Raw genomic sequence first — 18,668 nt, forward strand, 5'->3', positions numbered from 1 at the left:
GCCACTTTTCTACAGGTATCCGGTTCACTAAAGGTTATGTGAATCAATTACATGGCTATTCTGATGCTGATTGAGGGGTGGAGATCATGATGATCTAAATTCTATGGGAGGTTATGCGGTTTTTTCTTGATTCCAAGGTAGTCTCTTGGTCATCTCACAAAGAAAACACTGTTTTTAAATCTTCTACTGAAGCCGAATATCGAGCTCTGGCCACAACCACTTCTGAACTTACTTAGCTACAAATGTTGCTTCGCGAGATCGGCTTTCCTGTTTCTACGACACCTGTGTTATGGTGTGATAATATCAATGCTATATATTTGTCTGCCAATCCCGTTTTTCACAATTCCACCAAGCACCTGGAAATTGACTTTTACTTTGTGCGAGACAAAGTTCGATCCAAAGCATTGGTGATTCGATACATATCTACTGAAGACCAAACAACTGGTATTTTTACCAAACCACTTGCCCAGAATCAGTTTCAACTGCTTAGAGACAAACTGACAGTTTGTTCCCGCCTTGTTCATCTTGAGGGGGAGTAATGAGTAGTTAACCTAAATAAATTCGGTTTATGAGTGTTAACCTAAAACCGAATCGGTTTAGGATTATTGTTTAGGTTATTGGTTAGGAATGTGTTTCCTAGTTAGGCTCCTAGCTAGACACGTACAACTTCCACTATATATATGTGCATATATGTAACGTAATACACAAGTGAAAATACAAAGAATATTTAAACCTAGCAATTATGCATGAACGAAGTAGGGAATTGAACCAATGTTTTCTGCATGAAACGATGTATTGGAAGCAATGATCCAAGCTATTTTAGCTTCAAGGGGAGACAAGAACACACAGATCTTTCATGTTATGGCTTCATCACGTAGGAGGAGAAATATGATTATTAAATTAACATCAAATAGTGGGGCTTGGATTAAGGATTCCGATTCACTAAATGACCATATGATAAATTATTTTCAAAAGTTATTTGATGAACATTACGTGGGGAATGATCGAAATTTGGCTATATCCGTTCTTCCTTGAATAATCTTGCTAAGGACGATCTCATCAAATCATTTACTAAAGACGAATTTCGAATTGTTTTCTTTTCCATGAGATGGTTTAAACCTTTGCTTTTTCTAATGTTTTTGACATATTATGGGGATAATCTCTTTGCTGCATACTCCAGTTAGCTTATGACATGTTCTTTTCATCCTTCCATCATTTACATTATAATCATTTTGATTCCTAAGTCGAAGAGCCCTACTTCTATCGCAGACTTTTGTCCTATCTCTTTGTCTAATGTCTAATATAAAGTAGCGGCTAAAGTTTTTGCCAATCGGTTGAAACAATATCTCCATGATCTAATTGGCTCAGAGAAGTAGGCTTTTGCTAAAGGTAGATGTAACATCCTGATCTAATACCATGTAGATATTGTCGGTTTTGGCCCAAATCCAACACTTTGGACCGCACGGCTTTAAAACGCGTCTGCATGTATTAGATTCACCTCTTACTAATAAGCCACAATCATTCCCTCTCAATTTCCGATGTGGGATTCAGTTCATTCCAGCCCCATCATCATCCATTAGGTCTGCTCCTTGCTCAAGCCTTCTATCCCAGCGCCACCCACTCCAGACCGTGTTGTTACAATATATCCATAGTGGATAATGTTCTTCTAGCGTTTGAATGTATTCACCGCATGAAAAGGCATAGTAGGGGAAAAACATGCTCAGTGGCTCTCAAAATTATATTTGGAAGACCTATGACAAAGTTCATTGATCTTACCTTGAAGATGTGCTTAGGAAGATGGAGTTCCTGCCTATTTGGATCTCATGGGTTATGCAATGTGTGCCCTTTGTTGACTATAATGTGATTCTGAATAGTTTTGAAGTGGGTCTTATCATTCTGATCTTGGCTTCCTTGTGATGATTTCCATGTTTCCTTTATTACCCCTCTTCATGCACATGTTAACATCGTCAAAGATCTTTAGATACTGAGAACTACTTACTGGGAAAATAAACTTGTCCAATCCATCTAGTTGATCGAGGATAGTAACACATTATTGAGTCTCTCACGAGGTTCTCTAGACGTTGAGGATTCTCTTCGATGACATTTTGATATATAGGGAAATTACTGACTTACATAGTTATAGCAGATGATTTACTACCCATCTTAGAGGAGGACGATCTAATGGCTGCCTGCCTGGATGAGAATTTGACACCTCCACATTCCACCCCGAGTCAAATGTTTATGTTTGTATGGAAATTATGCCCAAATTTTCTCCCTCTTATGTGAGTCCTGTGGATAACGTTTGCATCATTCTCTAAGAAATTTGGAGACACCAGAACAACAAAGTTTGGCACCACCCTGTTGTCCCTCGAGAAGCTACAATGCGTTTCTCCCCTGATCTCCACTCACAATACACTGTTGCCCAAGTTTCGCCTAACGTTGTGCATGCTTCCAACAACCCTGCTACTGTTTCTGTTTTGAAATTAAATGTTGATGCATCCATTTGTTCGGATACTAATCACGCTAGGTGCATCTATTGGTTGTTATTGTAGAGCTCAAGCTCATGATCGCAGAAGCTATGGGCGTGAGAGAAGCCCTCACTTGGCTCAAAATCAACAATTGTGCAAATGTTCTTTTAGAGGTAGACTCCCAAATTGTTGCGGTGGCTACCAAGCAAGATCCAGACAAGCGAATCGTGTTGCTCAGACGAGGACAGTTCGTTTTTATGCTAGTATTTTTTTTTGCCTCGGTTGAGTTCCAATTTTTAATGAATCTGATTTTTCTCTTAATCAATTTTTTTTAGAAAGGCCTATTTATTTAGGGTATTAACGTTCCCAAATTACTTATCACCGCTTCTATTTGGACAATTTTGTCATTTTTAGATTTTTTTTTTTCAAAACTCAATTTTTTTTGAGAGAATCGGCCAAAATTTGGGCAGGTGCAAAATCGTAAAATATTTAGTGACGAAAGATACTAGATCGTTTAATTTTTTATGACGAAAAATGCAAAATTTTCCAATTTTTTGTGACGAAAAATGTAAAATCGTCAGAACAAATATGTATTATTTTCATGAGTTCCTTGATAAAAAACGTAAATTTTAATGTTTTCGATTTGTAATTATCCATTTTTAGATTCAGGTTGTCACACATCAATTATTTTTATAATTTCAATGATTGTTGTTCGTATTTATGTTTTCACTCGTAATTATTCATGATTGTTGATCAAAATTATGAAGGTAAAAAACTATAAATGAAATAGTGATAAGTAAATTGGGGACTGTATTTAACAGTCCATTTAATTTATGATAAATAAATTAGTATATATTTTAAATATTTAACAGAAATAAAACTTGTTACCGAACTTATATCAATACAGATAATTAATTATCGGTTTTCGTATTTCATCCTGTATTTTACACCATTACGGGCTATTCTATACGGTATTCACAAACAAGCGGTGATGGCCGGCGGGCCTCGGCTGCTGGTCCAGCATTAGCAATTATGTGAAATTATTAACGCATTTTAAATATGATGAATAAAATAACAATAAATAAATATGAAAAGTGTTGATTAATTTTCCCTTTCTGATTAGCAAGAGCTGTATAATATATATATTACAGCAAATTCCCGATAAAACGACAAACAACACGTTAACCAATTAGACGGAAATTCGTCTTCGGACGACAAGGGTTTTAGTTTTACAAGATCTCTCTTTTCTATCGCCTTCCTCAACACTTCAACAGCTGTTCACCACCTGTTGGACGTCTCTTTAGGAGGGAATTGCAGTTTCCCTTGGCGGGAATTCAATTCCCTTCTATTGCCTTCCTGTTTTGAGATTCTGCTGGAATTTGTTGATTTTTCAATCCACAGTATTATGTGCAATTGGCTAGATACTCATACAAGGGAAGCGTAATGGGAGGAGTATCTGATAATTCAACGGGCCTAATTCTGGCAGTGGTATCCAGTGCTTTTATTGGGTGCAGTTTTATTTTGAAGAAGAAGGGGTTGAAGAGAGCTGGTGCTACTGGTACTCGTGCTGGTTAGTTCTTTTTACTTTCAGTTTTATGAATTGCTGGATGTTTTTACCTCTGATACGCAGCATTGGAATCTTTGGTTTACTGACGTCGTTGAGAAAGTGAAATACAATTTTATAGTTACTATAAAAATACCTGTTATTCCTTATTAGTATACTACTGGACACTGATTCTAGGTTTGGATGTAAGTATGTTTCAAGTAATGGTTTTGTGGTATGATTTTTTGTCAGATTGATTGGATCAAAGCTGTTTGTTTCATTGTTTAAGTTCATGAGTAATAATTTTATTTATAAATATAGATGACTGCTTATTTGAAATGGATTTGGGGATTTCGGCCTTTAATGGGAAAATTGATACTAATTTTAGGTTTTAATTCATCTTCATAACTTAGTCATGACCCTGATCTATTAAAAAAAAAAAGGAAAAAAGAATCTGCACAAATTAAAATCCTTCCACCCATGTACAGGGAAAAAATATTACAAATTTCTGAAGCAAAGATGCATCTGTTCCAATTATTTGTGTGATTTGACAAAAATAGTGTAACAATAGTATATGTAACATCAAAAAATTTGGCAGCTATAATTTAGAGGTGTGCCTCTCCCCTGCACTATTGTTTCTGTTGGGAAGTTGTCATTGGTCGATGTCTTTGCCCAGACAATTTCACTTATCACTCCAGTTCAGGACCCAGAAGTCAAAAATATAGTTTGATCATTCTAATTACTTGTTTGAAATTTCTGTTATTATTACATTTGCCTTTCCTTGTCATGTGTTCTTTGTTGTTTGCACTACAATTGTTGGTTTTGAATGTATAATGGATGGTGATTATGGCCCCCCCCCTCTTTAAAATTACCTAGTACTTCATTATTTAATTAGGAAATAGGAAGTGAATCCCTGTGAGTTTTGAGCTGAAGTAAACGCTACTGAAATTATGCATGCTTGTTTATCAAATATAGCTGACCTATTTCTCTTGAATAATATAGGAGTTGGGGGCTATACCTACTTATTGGAGCCACTATGGTGGGCTGGCATGGTGACAAGTAAGTATAGAAATATGAATGCAAGTCTCTATCTCCCTCTCTTTCTCTCTAGGATGTCTTCATACTATCTATGAATTTATAGTTTTACCCAATGGACCACTTAGTTTAAGTTCATCAACTTCTCTAAATACAGTGTTTGTTGGAGAGGTAGCAAATTTTGTGGCATATGTTTATGCTCCTGCAGTTTTAGTGACACCTCTAGGTGCACTTAGCATAATTGTCAGGTAAAAGCAGATGCATCTAAAACTTTGTTTTTGTTGTATCTTCTCATTTTAATAGTTAATCTTTTGCTTTAGAATTAACATATTTGGTCAAATATTTGTAGTGCAATATTGGCACACTTCATGTTGAAAGAGAGAATTCAAAAGATGGGCGTAATTGGGTGTTTGTCCTGCATTGTTGGATCAGTAGTAATTGTGATCCATGCACCTCAAGAACATACTCCCAATTCTGTTGAAGAGATTTGGATCTTGGCAACTCAACCAGGTCACAATTATTATTTTTTTCACCTTTATTTTCACATAAAGTTGTCATCTCCATGTTTTATTCATCAATTCTGCGTTTATTTTTGTTTTTTGCAGCATTTTTAATATATGCAGTAGCTTCACTTTCAATGGCGTTAGCTTTGATTTTGCATTTTGAACCTCGCTGTGGGCAGACAAACATATTGGTTTACTTAGGCATATGCTCTTTAGCTGGTTCAATTACGGTAATTCCTTAATCTAGAAACAATGAAGGGTAATGTCATCAGGGTTTCATTACATTTTCAGTTCCTGCGTTGCTTCATATTGATTACTACCTGTTGTTACGTGCATACTCATTGATTGTTCTCCTCTTTCTCTATGGTGTTATTCAGGTTGTAAGCATAAAGGCTATTGGAATTGCAATAAAGCTTACCCTGGAGGGAACAAGTCAGATAGCTTACCCACAAACTTGGTATTTCCTTACAGTTGCAGTGGTTTGTGTAATTACCCAATTAAATTACCTCAACAAGGTAAGCTTGAAGTCATACTGGCTCCTATTACATTCATGGGTTGTTTTTGTCTACAGCAGTGTTAAATACGACCATTAGCCAATTATTTTCCTCTAATTGATTAGTGCTTAAGCTATAGATGCTATTCTAGTTCAGTTATGGCTGTAGAGGTTAGTTCTGCTAGGGAGAAAATGATCAAGGACCTTCCTTTTTACCTCATATTTCCTGTCATTTTACTCACTATGGCTCATACATGAATTTTGGCTTAAGATGGCTGCCTCAGCCAAGTTTGCATTTAACTGGTTATAATTGGCTATATTTGATACTGCAAGACATTCCATGGGCATATAAGGGAGGGTGAATAGATGCTTATGATCACAAACACAGAGGGAAGGTTTTATCACCATCTTATTTTTTGGAAGTACACATCTGATATCTGCTAATATCTGTTTTGTTATGCTTGGAGAAGCTTTTAGCGGGTGTCCAAAGGAAGAAGGTGTCATTACCATCTTATTCCTTGGAAGGGGATATATGATATTTCCTGATAGATGTGAAGATCATTTTAACTCATGGGCCAACTCCTAGTACTTCCATAGAAAAACTTATATGGGGGATATCACGGGTTGATTTAGTTTAGGCCAGCTCCTTTTGGTATGAATGGTACTACTAGAGTAGTCACTCCATTTAGGGCTGTATTAAGTGGCTTAACTTCATTTATGGTTGATCTATTATCTAATGTTATTACTAGAGTTTTATTAATTCATAGAAATACGTGCATAGAAAGAGGGGTATATTACCATCTCATTGTTTTGAAGTATAGTGAGTTTTATTAATTCATGCACATATGTGCATACATGATTATATGGAGAGACCGTAGGTTGATTAAATTTTGGAAGAGAAATAGTATTTTGCTAGACAAACTATATTTCTTTTGTGAGACATGGAAGAGATGCTTTTCTAGAAAATATTATACGGGTTGATGATTTCTTGTGGTTGATCAGCTCTAGAATTTTGATCATATGTACTGTTAGTTGCTCAATCTAGGGCTCAAATTGTGATAAACTTAAATTATGTTAGGTAACTTGGATATTGTCATGATCTAGTCAGCATTTCAGAGTTGCATCAATTTGATCACAGAAACTTGATGGAAACTTGACTTTAGCTGTTAATGAATTGTTCAAGTTGTTGTTATTCAGAGCTGTCAATTAGCATTCGTTCAATAAGTAGAAAATAATTAGGCGGAATGAGTGTTCTATTAACCTTTGAAGAATATTTATACACATTACAGAATCCTATATGTGGTAGGATAGCTATACAAGAGACTAAATAGGAAAAGGAACCAAGCAAGACTTCTAGCACTAACTAACAACTTATATGTCAACACTCCCCCTCAAGTTGGTGCATAGATATTACACATGCCCAACTTGGATAATGTTTCATAGAACTGACCATTTGAGACGGCGTGAGTCATTATATCTGCTAGCTGGTCTGAACTTTTCCTGTGTGGAATTTCAATCTCACCAGAATCCAAATTGTCTTTAATGTAGTTCCTGTCAAGTTCTACATGTTTAGAATCTTCAACCAAGTGAGTTCGGTTGCTCCATGATGCATTGCACGATACTCTGCTTCAGCACTTGATAATGCTACAACATTTTGTTTCTTGCTTCTCCAAGTTACCAAGTTTCCTCCCACAAATGATAAGTAGCCTGAAGTGGATTTTCTGTCTGTTTTGTCTCCGGCAAAATCAGAATCTGTATATGGCACAATATCTAGATGATCATTCTTAGTGAACATGACACCTTTTCCTGGAGAAGACTTGAGATAGGCCAAAATCCGATTTACTGCATTCATGTGACACTCGCTCGGATTATGCATAAACTGGCTCACAACGCCAACTGCATATGTCAAATCAGGTCTAGTGTGAGTCAAATAAATCAATTTTCCCACAATTCTCTGGTACCTTTCTTTGTTGGTTGGAACTTGATTTGGATAGATGGACAACCCATGATTAACTTCAATAGGAGTATCTATTGGCTTGCATGCAGAATATCCGGTTTCAGCCAAAAGATCCAAAACATACTTCCGTTGAGAGAGGAAGACTCCTTGCTTTGACCGAGATACTTCTATACCTAAGAAGTATTTTAGAGCTCCGAGATCCTTCATATCGAACTCCTTAGCCAAGTAATTCCGAAGCTTCTCGATTTCATTATCATTATTACCTGTAACAATCATGTCATCAACATAGACAAGAAGTATGGTAATATTCTCATGGTCTCTTCTAAAAAACAAAGTACGATCGCCAAGAGCTTGTTTGAATCCATACTTCTTCATGGCGTAACTTAATCTCCCAAACCATGCTCTAGGTGATTGTTTCAGCCCATACAATGCCTTCCTCAACCTACACACCTTGCCATTTTCTAAATCAAATCCTGGGGGAGGATCCATATAAACTTCCTCAATTAAGTCACCATGGAGAAAGACATTTTTTACGTCAAATTGCCTCAATGACCAATCTAAATTGGCTGCAAGTGATAGTACAACTCGAACAATATTCATTTTTGCCACTGGAGCAAAAGTCTCTTGGTAATCGATGCCATAGGTTTGTGTATAACCTTTGGCAACTAACCTGGCCTTGTACCTTTCTACTGTTCCATCTTATCTGTATTTCACTGTAAATACCCACTTACATCCCACAGTCTGTTTTTCTTCAGGCAGATTCGACATCTCCCAAGTAGCATTTTTCTGAAGAGCTGTCATCTCTTCTTCCATCGCTGCTTCCTGAAAATTATTAGGTATTGAATCCGAAGATAACTGGAGAGCAAAGGTTAGATTTGCTTGAGATAGGCGATGATATGATACAAAGTTGGATATTGGATAGGCAATATTAGAAGAGTTAAAGAACCCAAACCTATCTGGTTCTTTTCGCTCACGAGTAGGATATCTTTTAACCTGATCATTATTAGAAGAAGGAATCAGAACAACAGATTGATCCAAACAAGAGTTTTGGTTTTCAGGGAACTGGAGATTTACCTCAGAGTCAATCTTTGAAGAGTCATCCGATGGCATGGGTATTATCATTGAGAGGAGGATCTGTCCCATTTCTACGAGAATACTTTTGTTGAAATAGCCTAGCTGATCTCTCTCCCTCAGATTCAGTCACCTTGTCATCACCATTTTGTTCATCATACTGCCAAAACCTCTTTTCTGCTAACCATAACTGTTCCTCTTCCTTACTATTAATCTCCCCCTGAAGAGGAATAAGTGACACATCCCTAGAAAAGCATGACTCTTTTTCACTAAACTCTACATCCATGGAAACATAGTATTTGTTTGTAGGTTGATGAAAGCATTTATATCCCTTTTGAGTGCTGGAATAGCCTAAAAAACACATTTGAGTGCCCGTGGATCAAGTTTATCACGATGTGTGGAGTGAACATGAACATAACAGACACAACCAAAGATTTTAGGACAAATATTTAAACAAGCTGGTCTAGAGTGAAATCTAGAGAGCATCCTTAAAGGAGTTTGGAAGTCAAGACGACGAGAAGGCATGCGATTAAGAAGGAAAACAGCAGTCATGCCAACATCAGCCCAACATGCATAGTGAAACATAAGGCTCTTGCTATTTCAAGAATATGTCTATTCTTACGTTCTGCTATACCATTTTGTTGTGGTGTGTAAGGACATGTGGTTTGGTGAAGTATGCCATGCTGTGTCATGAAAGCAAGAAGAGATTGATTCACAAACTCACGACCATTATCAGAATGAAACACTTTGATTTGGACACCAAATTGAGTAAGAATCATTTTATAAAATTGAGGAATAAGCTGTATAACATCATTCTTAGATTTCATCAAATATACCCACGTTACTCTAGTGCAATCATCAATAAAAGAGACAAAATATTTGTAACCCAAAGCAGATGTAGTAGAAAAAGGCCCCCAAACATCTGTATGAACATATGAAAAAGGAGTAGTACTTTTATTAGAGCTGACTTTGAAAGGAACGCGATGATTTTTGGCATAAATGCATTGTTCACATCGCAAACTTGCAACTGAAACATTCTTAAATAAATGAGGGAACAAGTGTTCTAAATATGAAAAGGATGAATGGCCTAAACGATAATGCCAGAGTACAATTTTCTCTCTATCAGAATTCCCACTTTCCACATGAAGACTATGGGTACCAGCAGACATCTCCATTTTATTACCCTCTAGGTAGTAGATTCCTCCTCTCTCCTTACCAATGCCAATCGTCATCTTCGTAAGATTGTCCTGAAATACACAATGCGTAGAGGTAAAAATTACAGAACAATTAAGAGTCTTTGTAATCTTACTAATAGAAAGAAGGTTATTTGAGAGATCTGGAGCAAATAATACGGTTGACATAGAAAGATTTGGAGAAAGAGAAACTGTCCCAGCCTTTGTAATAGGCATGACACTTCCATTAGCAACCTGGACAGACTTAACAGGTGGAGGTGTTAGAGAGCTAAGGATACAAGAGTTATTAGTCATGTGATCAGACGCCCCTGAATCAATAACCCAATCATTTGAGGTGGCTAGAACACAAGACATACAAGAATTACCTTCTTGAGGTGACATCCTAGAAACATGAGAGGCGGAAGGCAGCAAAACGGAAGGCAACGAGTTGCTTGTAACGACATTCTGTGCAGTCTTCCTGTTCTTTCTCTCAACTTGTTTGAGTTTGTACCATTCTGGATAACCATGCTTCTTCCAACAAATGTCTTTAGTATGGTTGCTCTTGTGACAATAAGTGCAAAAACGTTCTTGAGCATTTGAGGATTCTGGTTTAGGTGTATATTTATGAGCAGCTAAAGCAGAACCTTCAAAATGGATTTCTGCCCCCATAGTAAGCTGTCGTTGTACTTCACGACGAACCATAGAATAAGCTTCTTCAACACTCGGCAAAGGAGAAGTAGCCAATATTCTGCTACTGACTTGGTCTAGGTTGTGATCTAGTCCTGCAAGGAAGATGTAGACTCTTGAATGGTGACAGAGGAGAATTTCTTGAATGGTGACAGAGGAGAATTTCTTGCTGGTAGAATTTTCACTATCAGTTTTAGGAGGCATATTGGATGGTGCGGCTAGGGTTTTGAAAAGGAAAGAGGAAAATAATTAGGTTAAACCTTATATGCGGCTAGGTTATGCCAGAGTAGAGTAGGTTATGAGGCTAGGGTTTTGAAAGAAAAAGGAATAGGGTTATGCGGCTAGGTTAAACCTTTCTCTGATATGCGGCTAGGTTATGCCAGAGTAGAGTAGGTTATGCGGCTAGGGTTTTGGAAAAAAAAGAATAGTGCGGCTAGGTTGGACCTTGCTCTGATACCAAGTAGAAAATAATTAGGCGGAATGAGTGTTCTATTAACCTTTGAAGAATATTTATACACATTACAGAATCTTATGTGAAGTAGAAGTGTTATACAGGACAGATTCCTATATGTGGTAGGATAGCTATACAAGAGACTAAATAGGAAAAGGAACCACGCAAGACTTCTAGCACTAACTAACAACTTATATGTCAACACAATATATGAATGCCAATTAGGCTGTCATGTAGGATTCTTGTATGGTTCCAGTGATCGGTAGATGAACTGTTTTGCAATGATGGTGAAATCATAGAAAAAAAATAGGCTTAATACATCCCTAGCCCCTAGTACTTGTCTAGAAAAGTCAAGTGCCCCCTTACACTTTGGAAACAACGTATTTACCCTTGAACTTGCTTAAAGTGACTTATTGATCCCTGAACTTTCTTAAAATAACCTAATAGCCCCCTGAACTTGGTTATAGTGATCTATTGCCTCCCTGAAGTTGCTTAAGTGATACTAACTTCAACTTGTCCAAAATCTCCCCATGGGGTCAAACAGTCAGTTTAAGTAAGTTCAGAGGGTAAATAAGACATTTCCAAAGTGTAGGGAGCAATTGACTTTTCTGGACAAGTACATACGGCTAGGAATGTATTAGGTAAAAAATTTAAGTTGGATGATGAAATTACAACAATTGCATTTCAGTGAGCATCCTGAATCTAAAGTCTGATATCAAACCAACTGGAAATATACCTTATCATCTTTTGTTATCAGGCTCTCTTGATATTCAGAAACAATGGAATGATTTCGTACTAAACTATATTCATTTCCATAAAAAAATGTAGTGCGGGACTGATATTAGTACATCTAGATTAGTAAATGCATGAGTCATTGCATTCATTTTTTTTTTTTTTTTCAAGTAAATTACCCAAGCATATTAGGCCCTGTTTGTTTATCAGAATATATTGTGTTGGCAAATAAATATTTTCCGCTGTTTGGCTACAACAACAAAGAACGGGAAGAAGTGGTGGGTGCTACTATTTTCAAAAGGGTAAGAAGGAATGGAGTAGGGTTCCAAAAGCTTAAGAACATAGTTTTTAAAGGCGCGCCTCACTCAAGGCTCAAGATAGTGAGCCTTGATTGCAAAAAGCGAGGCCCTGTTTAAAAGGCTCTCGCCTTGTGCACCTCGCTCGGGCCTCAGAGCCTGAATCAAGGCGCACTTTTGTGTTTTCAAAAACAACAACAACAACAAAGCCTTAGTCCCGAAATGATTCGGGGTCGGCTAACATGAACCATCATATAAAACCGTGAAAATCAACTTTTGTGTTTTCACTAGGGTTTTTTTTTACTGTTTTGTGTAAAACAAATGTTTTACTAATCTTAACCCGTAATCTGATTTAAATAAGATCAATCTTAACCTTTGATCTAAATAAGAATATCAAAATACGTAACTAAATATAGAAAAACTAAAGAGGGATTAAAAGCAGTCACTTAAAGAAGAGTCTTCTCCACTACACTCAAATAGAAACTGTGACACAGAAGAATGTCAATTGACAATGAATGGTTATTAGTATAGTAGCATTACTTAGGTTAAGAAGTTAAGTATATGTCAATATCTTTATGAAGTATGAACTTAACTTGTGCTTTTGACATTTATGATTTAGTATTATGTTTTTATGTGGTTTTGTTTTGTTTGTGTGGTTATAAGTGTTTTTTTTGGGTTTATACTTTAACTAGTAAAAGAGTATATATTTTTTTTATTTTTTGTACCTCATGTTTCCCTGGCACGCCTTGAGTTTAGACTCCAGGAGCCCTTAGCGTCTTAGTGCATCTTGAGCCTTTAACAAAGGGTAAAACATTTTCCTCAATTTCTTCATAAATTTTTCTATTGACTAACCTAAATTTTTCGCTTGACTTATTTTTCTAAGCAAACAAACAGCAGAAAATCAGGAAACATGCACAATATTTTCAGACAAACAAACAGGACCTTATTTACAATCAATGAGTTTTCTTTTTATACATAACCAACAATATGTTCTGTTCTTTTGCTAATTCTTCTCTACTGTTTTTTTAGCACCATTTTTGTTAAATTATGCAATTCTTGCTAGAATTATGAGTCTGAACTGCATCTTTGAAGTTTTTTCACAATGGGTTGAAGTAATAGATTTATGGTCTTTATGGGGCAACACGATAGGGGGAGTTGCTCAACTTTAGAAATAGATAATTGAATCATCTCAATATTCATTGGAACACATCTTAATATTGTGGAGAATCTTGAAGAAAAATTGGAATGAGAACAAGGACCTAGAGATTTATTGTCTGGTTGACATGGTTTATGGTCTATTGTGCTGTCTTAAAAGAACTGAAACTTTGTTTTACTCTGGATTATTTTTGCTTTACTTGAAAATATTTATTAGAGACGGGAGGATAATTTATGGTAGAAAGTGGTGAAAGCCTATGATGTTTCATCTGATGAATCTGCTCAATTGAGTGGGTGATTTCAAATCCATGTTTGCTTCTACATGTAAATTAGAAGTCCGATGAAATTACAATTAAGATGGGCAGTAGGGAAGAACATAGTCCCAAGTGTTCCATAGTTGCAACGAAATGCATATTCTTAGTGTTCATACATGATAAGACATAATATAGGTAATTTTTCGTCATTACTCTGATTTCTTTATCCATAGTTTCAAGTTTGCTCCAGGACACCTAATGAGTGCGTACTTTAGTTTTATTTTCTATTATTTTAGCTCAAATAATCTGGAGGAAGTTTGTGGTCCTCGAAATTTCCACCTCATTGAGGTTTTGTACCTTTGATTACTGAATTTATATCCTATACTTTTGAATGAATATCTATATTATATGGTTAGTTTTTGTCTGTCAGATGCCAGTCTTTAAAGTTTTTACTTTTCGGCAATCTCAAGTTTGAGCTATGTTTTTGTTTTTATTGTTCAGGCCTTGGATTCATTCAATGCAGCGCTTGTTTCTCCAGTATATTATGTAATGTTTACTACACTGACTATCATTGCTAGCATTATAATGTTTAAGGTAAAAAAAACCTTTTATCTGTGTAATTTTGGTGTTAATAATTAGATTTATGCAGAATCATAATTCAGAATAGATGTTTGCATATTTCTGCAGGATTGGTCAGGCCAAAACGCGAGCAGCATAACCTCAGAGATATGTGGATTTATTACTGTACTATCAGGAACAATAATTCTTCATGCGACAAGAGAAAAGGAGCCACCACCTCCTCTTGGTACATATAAGCCTTGTACTTTTCCTTTATTTATTATTATTATTATTGTTATTGTTTTTATCCTAGTTTGAGATGGGGAGTCTGGTCATTCTAAAATTGAGTATTTGATCAAGTGGATGAATTGGCTTGCAAGTTTTTGGATAAATATGAGCACAAGATTCCATGATGACTTTGCGACTTTCGGATTTTTGCGTTTTCACCCTATCTTGATTGGAAACCGGTCAACGATCAAAACACACGGCTTCGCCGTGACTCTCGCTTTTCGGCCAAATTCCATAGTTTAGAGCCTCCGACTCTATTTTGATTGGAAACGTGCCAACGATTAAAACACACGGTTTCATCGTGACTTTTGCTTTTCGGCCAAATTCCATGGTTTAGAGCCTAAAAAACACAAATACCTGGTTTTGGGCCTTTTATGTAATTTTTCTATTTTCTTTCCTTTTGTCTTTAGGATTAGGTTTCACGGTTTACTATTTTTCTATTTTCTTTCCTTTTGTCTTTTGTCTGTCTTTAGGATTAGGTTTCACGGTTTACCCACCGTAATTGGAATTGCTCGGTAACATTCGTGAATCCAAACCTTGGATCCGTTGCCCAACCAATTGCCAATTGATGCATGGTCTCGATTTGTAAACCCATTGCACTGCTAATTATATTTAGACCAGAATTTGCAGTATCAATAAGCCTATTAAACTCCAAAATCTGACATTCCCCTTCATTTTCCTCATTCTCATGTTGGGTTTTAGCAGCAAAAATTTCCCCATCTGTTGAAATCTCTTCGTTCTCGGCCAAGAGCATCATACGCAAGTGGCCTTCTGGGTGAAGAACACGAAGATGACCTTCTGGACATTTGTGTTGAGGAGAGAAATTTCCGCCACACCGAAAACATAACCTCCTCTTTTTGCGATCCTCACACTCTTGTTTAGAGAGATTGCGCACCCCTAGGTATCGATTATGGCTGCGCAAAGAATTCTGAGACAGAGAATGCATACCAGTTAGAGGATTAATAATGTGGGTTTTAGGTTGACCCAAAATGACGATGGATCTATTTGAACCCATGGGTCGATCCGATTGAGAATTAACTGTATTCTTTACATTAGACTTCCATATGGTATTAATCATGTGACCACCGCTCCCTTCAAACTTAGAACGGTGAGTCAACTCAGAGTTTTGAAATCCCATAGAGCTTTCCACACAATGTGCTAAATCCATCGCCTCTTCACATGACGGTGGTTTAAGGATCTGCACCCAACGAAGAATATCCTCATGAAGCCCTCCAAGGAAATTACCGAGAATTTGTTTGTCGGGTAACCTGGGAGCCAATGACAGCAGTGATTCAAACTCTTGGATATAATCTTCCACATACCCAATTTGAAACAATACTTTGAATTCCTGATACACATTCCGGAATTTGATGCCGCTGAATCGTTGCATGATTTTTTCTTTGAACTGATGCCAACTGATACGAAGATGTTTTTCTAGGGGAACTGCAAACAAACTCACAGCTGGACCTTCCATACACATTTGGGCAAGGTTCAATCGCAATGATGGATGGGTTTTATGAACCTGAAAATAGAGTTCTGCCTTACCAAGCCAACCTCTTGGATCTACACCTGAAAATTGTGGAATCTTCACCTTGGGCATGGAAAATCTTGAGCCATCGAAATGGTTGGGTTTAATTAGAGAATCCAAAGGGGGGACGTGCTGGCGATCCTCCGGAGAATCAGTACTAGACTGGTGTTCTTCGCTGGAAAGTGGTCCATCGGTGGTAAGTTCTCCCTCTTCTTGAAATGGTTGTTTGCCCTGTAACTTATCCCAATTGTGAATGAGCGAGGTCTCCCAATGTTGCATCATGACGAGTTTGAACTGATTGGGTGAGCACTGGTTCGTCGTTGATTCCCATATTGGAGTATCCGGCAGGTCGGACCAATTTGATGAATAAAACACCAACTCAACAAGAAATATAAACAGAGAAGAGAAACTGGAAAATAATAAGTTGTATATTAATGGATTCCTCAAAATAAGAATCAAGCAAGGAGAATTAAGATATATGAAGATAAACTCAACCAAACAACAAAAGGAAATCAGCAGAGAAAGAATCCGAGCTACCCAAGCTTTCAGCCAAAGGAATACAGCAGATCATTTTCGTACCCTGCACAACTACCTGTGTTGCAATTTATGTAGCCCACCTTCTCACATCCCAATGCATAACTAACTTCCATCATTACCATCCACGTGTCCTACTTTATTCCTCCTAGAATAAACATGTATAATCCTGTGTCTATTAGAAGGCTGATCAATTGTTGGGCCTTTAGCATTATTTCTATCATATCCCATGCATTTCTAGTGGTATTATATGGTTTGTAACACTATATAAACCTTAATTTGTATGTATTAGATAGTTTATCATTGAATAAGAATTTATTTCATTTTCCCCAAAGTTCTTATCGAATTTCGAAGGTTTCAATAGAAAATCGTGCGCGATGCAACGGTTCGGAATAAACTTGTTTATTCCTGCTTCTGCAACCCATTTATTTCTTGCCTGGGCACAAATTGATCTATTTCACCAGATAACAGAGTTCTAGTTTCGTTTAAACTTGTTTTGGACCTATAATTCCCTTGCTCTTTTTTTTTCAAATAATAAAAAAAAAAAATTCTAATTGAGTTTTGCATGGAATGACATCAGACATACTTGAGGAGGCTCAGTTGCTGGAATCATTGTGTTAATACATTATCTATTGATATAAGCATTACAAGCATAGTTTTTAGTAGGCTGAAATAACTTAATTTCATTTATCAGAAAAAAGCAATGAAATTCATAGACTTGAAAGTAAACCTTTAAGAACTCAAAAACTGATATCAGTCTGGTGAGGATTTTGACTTCTACAAAGAGCTCAAATTAAACTTCCCGAATTCGGCAAGGACTGAAAATGAGTTTCAAAGAAAAACAATAATTCATAACAAATGCTGAAAGCATGTGAGCAGCCGACTCTAGTGAAGTTAAAGATTGGAAGTGTATGCCTGGTGACTAAACTGTTATTGAAATGAATTCATTAAAATACATAGAGAAATTCTTAGTAAATTCCTTGATAGGCCCTACTGAAATCTGGTCCACAAATATTTATTCGAAATTGTAAGCTTGCACATGTGTTAGCTCTGATAGTCACTCAAGATAGGAAGCATCACAACTTGTTTTCTTCTCTGGAGTAGTGCATGTCTTTACTTGTATAATAAATAAACTTTATGCCCTTTCTTGGTAAGTAGTCTGCACTCACACCCTCTAATACTAAATAAAGAGCTATTTGTATGTATAGTTTAGTTTAGGTTGCTGGTTTTTGGTTGATCCTTTGAACATGTGTTGGTTTGGTATTGCAGGAACTGTAACGTGGTACATTAATGATGATTCTGTTAAGAGCGTTGAAGAACATTTGATAAACATACAAGGTTCAGATGAGCATCGAATCCCTCTACTTTGAGATGTTATAAGAGTTGTTGAAGAATTCTTTGCATTTGCTGAGTGGTGAGGTCCTTGTTTTCCTCCGGCATGAATTATTTTTCTGTATACAAAAGCTGTGAGAGGCGGGCGATCAAACTGTGCGACTCCCAAATTTTGAAAATCTCTGTATAGTTTGAGTGGCTGTATTCAAGAACAGTACAGAAAAGAATGCATGCGCAGCTCGATCTAAATCACAGGTCCAATGATGTTCATAGCTTGTCATAGTGTTTTGTAAATAGAGATGTTTATCTAATTCTTGTCTTGTCGTCAATCCATAATTAGGGATGTTTTCCCATGTGTGTATTAATAATCCATAGTTTTTATTTGGCAAGAGAATTGAATTTCAAAAACTTGCCATCTGCAATCCTTCAACTGCAACATATATACTTTGTTATACAATTGAAACATGAGCTGTTCAAATTGGTAACGAACTGAGGTTGACAGGTTTATAAATATTTAGGAGTTTGAATTATTGGGAGGTTGAGTTTGGTTAAAAAGGAAATGATTTTTTCTTTTTCTCTTTCAAGGTGGTAGCAGGTAGGGATTCCCCGAA

The 18,668-nt window shown here is 36.6% G+C and overlaps 1 protein-coding gene across 2 annotated transcripts; it reads left to right on the forward strand.

Moving 5' to 3' along the window:
• The first annotated feature begins 3,604 nt into the window (after window positions 1–3,604).
• LOC136222254 (probable magnesium transporter NIPA6) lies at window positions 3,605–18,479 on the forward strand. Of its 2 annotated transcripts, none has more exons than XM_066009828.1 (9): window positions 3,605–4,038; window positions 5,014–5,070; window positions 5,204–5,294; window positions 5,396–5,556; window positions 5,652–5,779; window positions 5,927–6,064; window positions 14,319–14,411; window positions 14,505–14,622; window positions 16,102–17,059. In XM_066009828.1, exons 1-9 carry the CDS (start codon window positions 3,912–3,914, stop codon window positions 16,296–16,298), a joined length of 1,110 nt encoding a protein of 369 aa, XP_065865900.1. In that variant the 5' UTR covers window positions 3,605–3,911; the 3' UTR covers window positions 16,299–17,059. The 2 variants fall into 2 exon arrangements, with proteins under 2 accessions (XP_065865900.1, XP_065865901.1); XM_066009829.1 differs by lacking the exon at window positions 16,102–17,059 and adding an exon at window positions 17,995–18,479 and having other exon boundaries at window positions 3,614–4,038.
• The last annotated feature ends 189 nt before the right edge of the window (window positions 18,480–18,668 follow it).

Source organism: Euphorbia lathyris, chromosome 3 (assembly GCF_963576675.1).
Source record: "Euphorbia lathyris chromosome 3, ddEupLath1.1, whole genome shotgun sequence".
Lineage (NCBI taxonomy): Eukaryota > Viridiplantae > Streptophyta > Magnoliopsida > Malpighiales > Euphorbiaceae > Euphorbia > Euphorbia lathyris.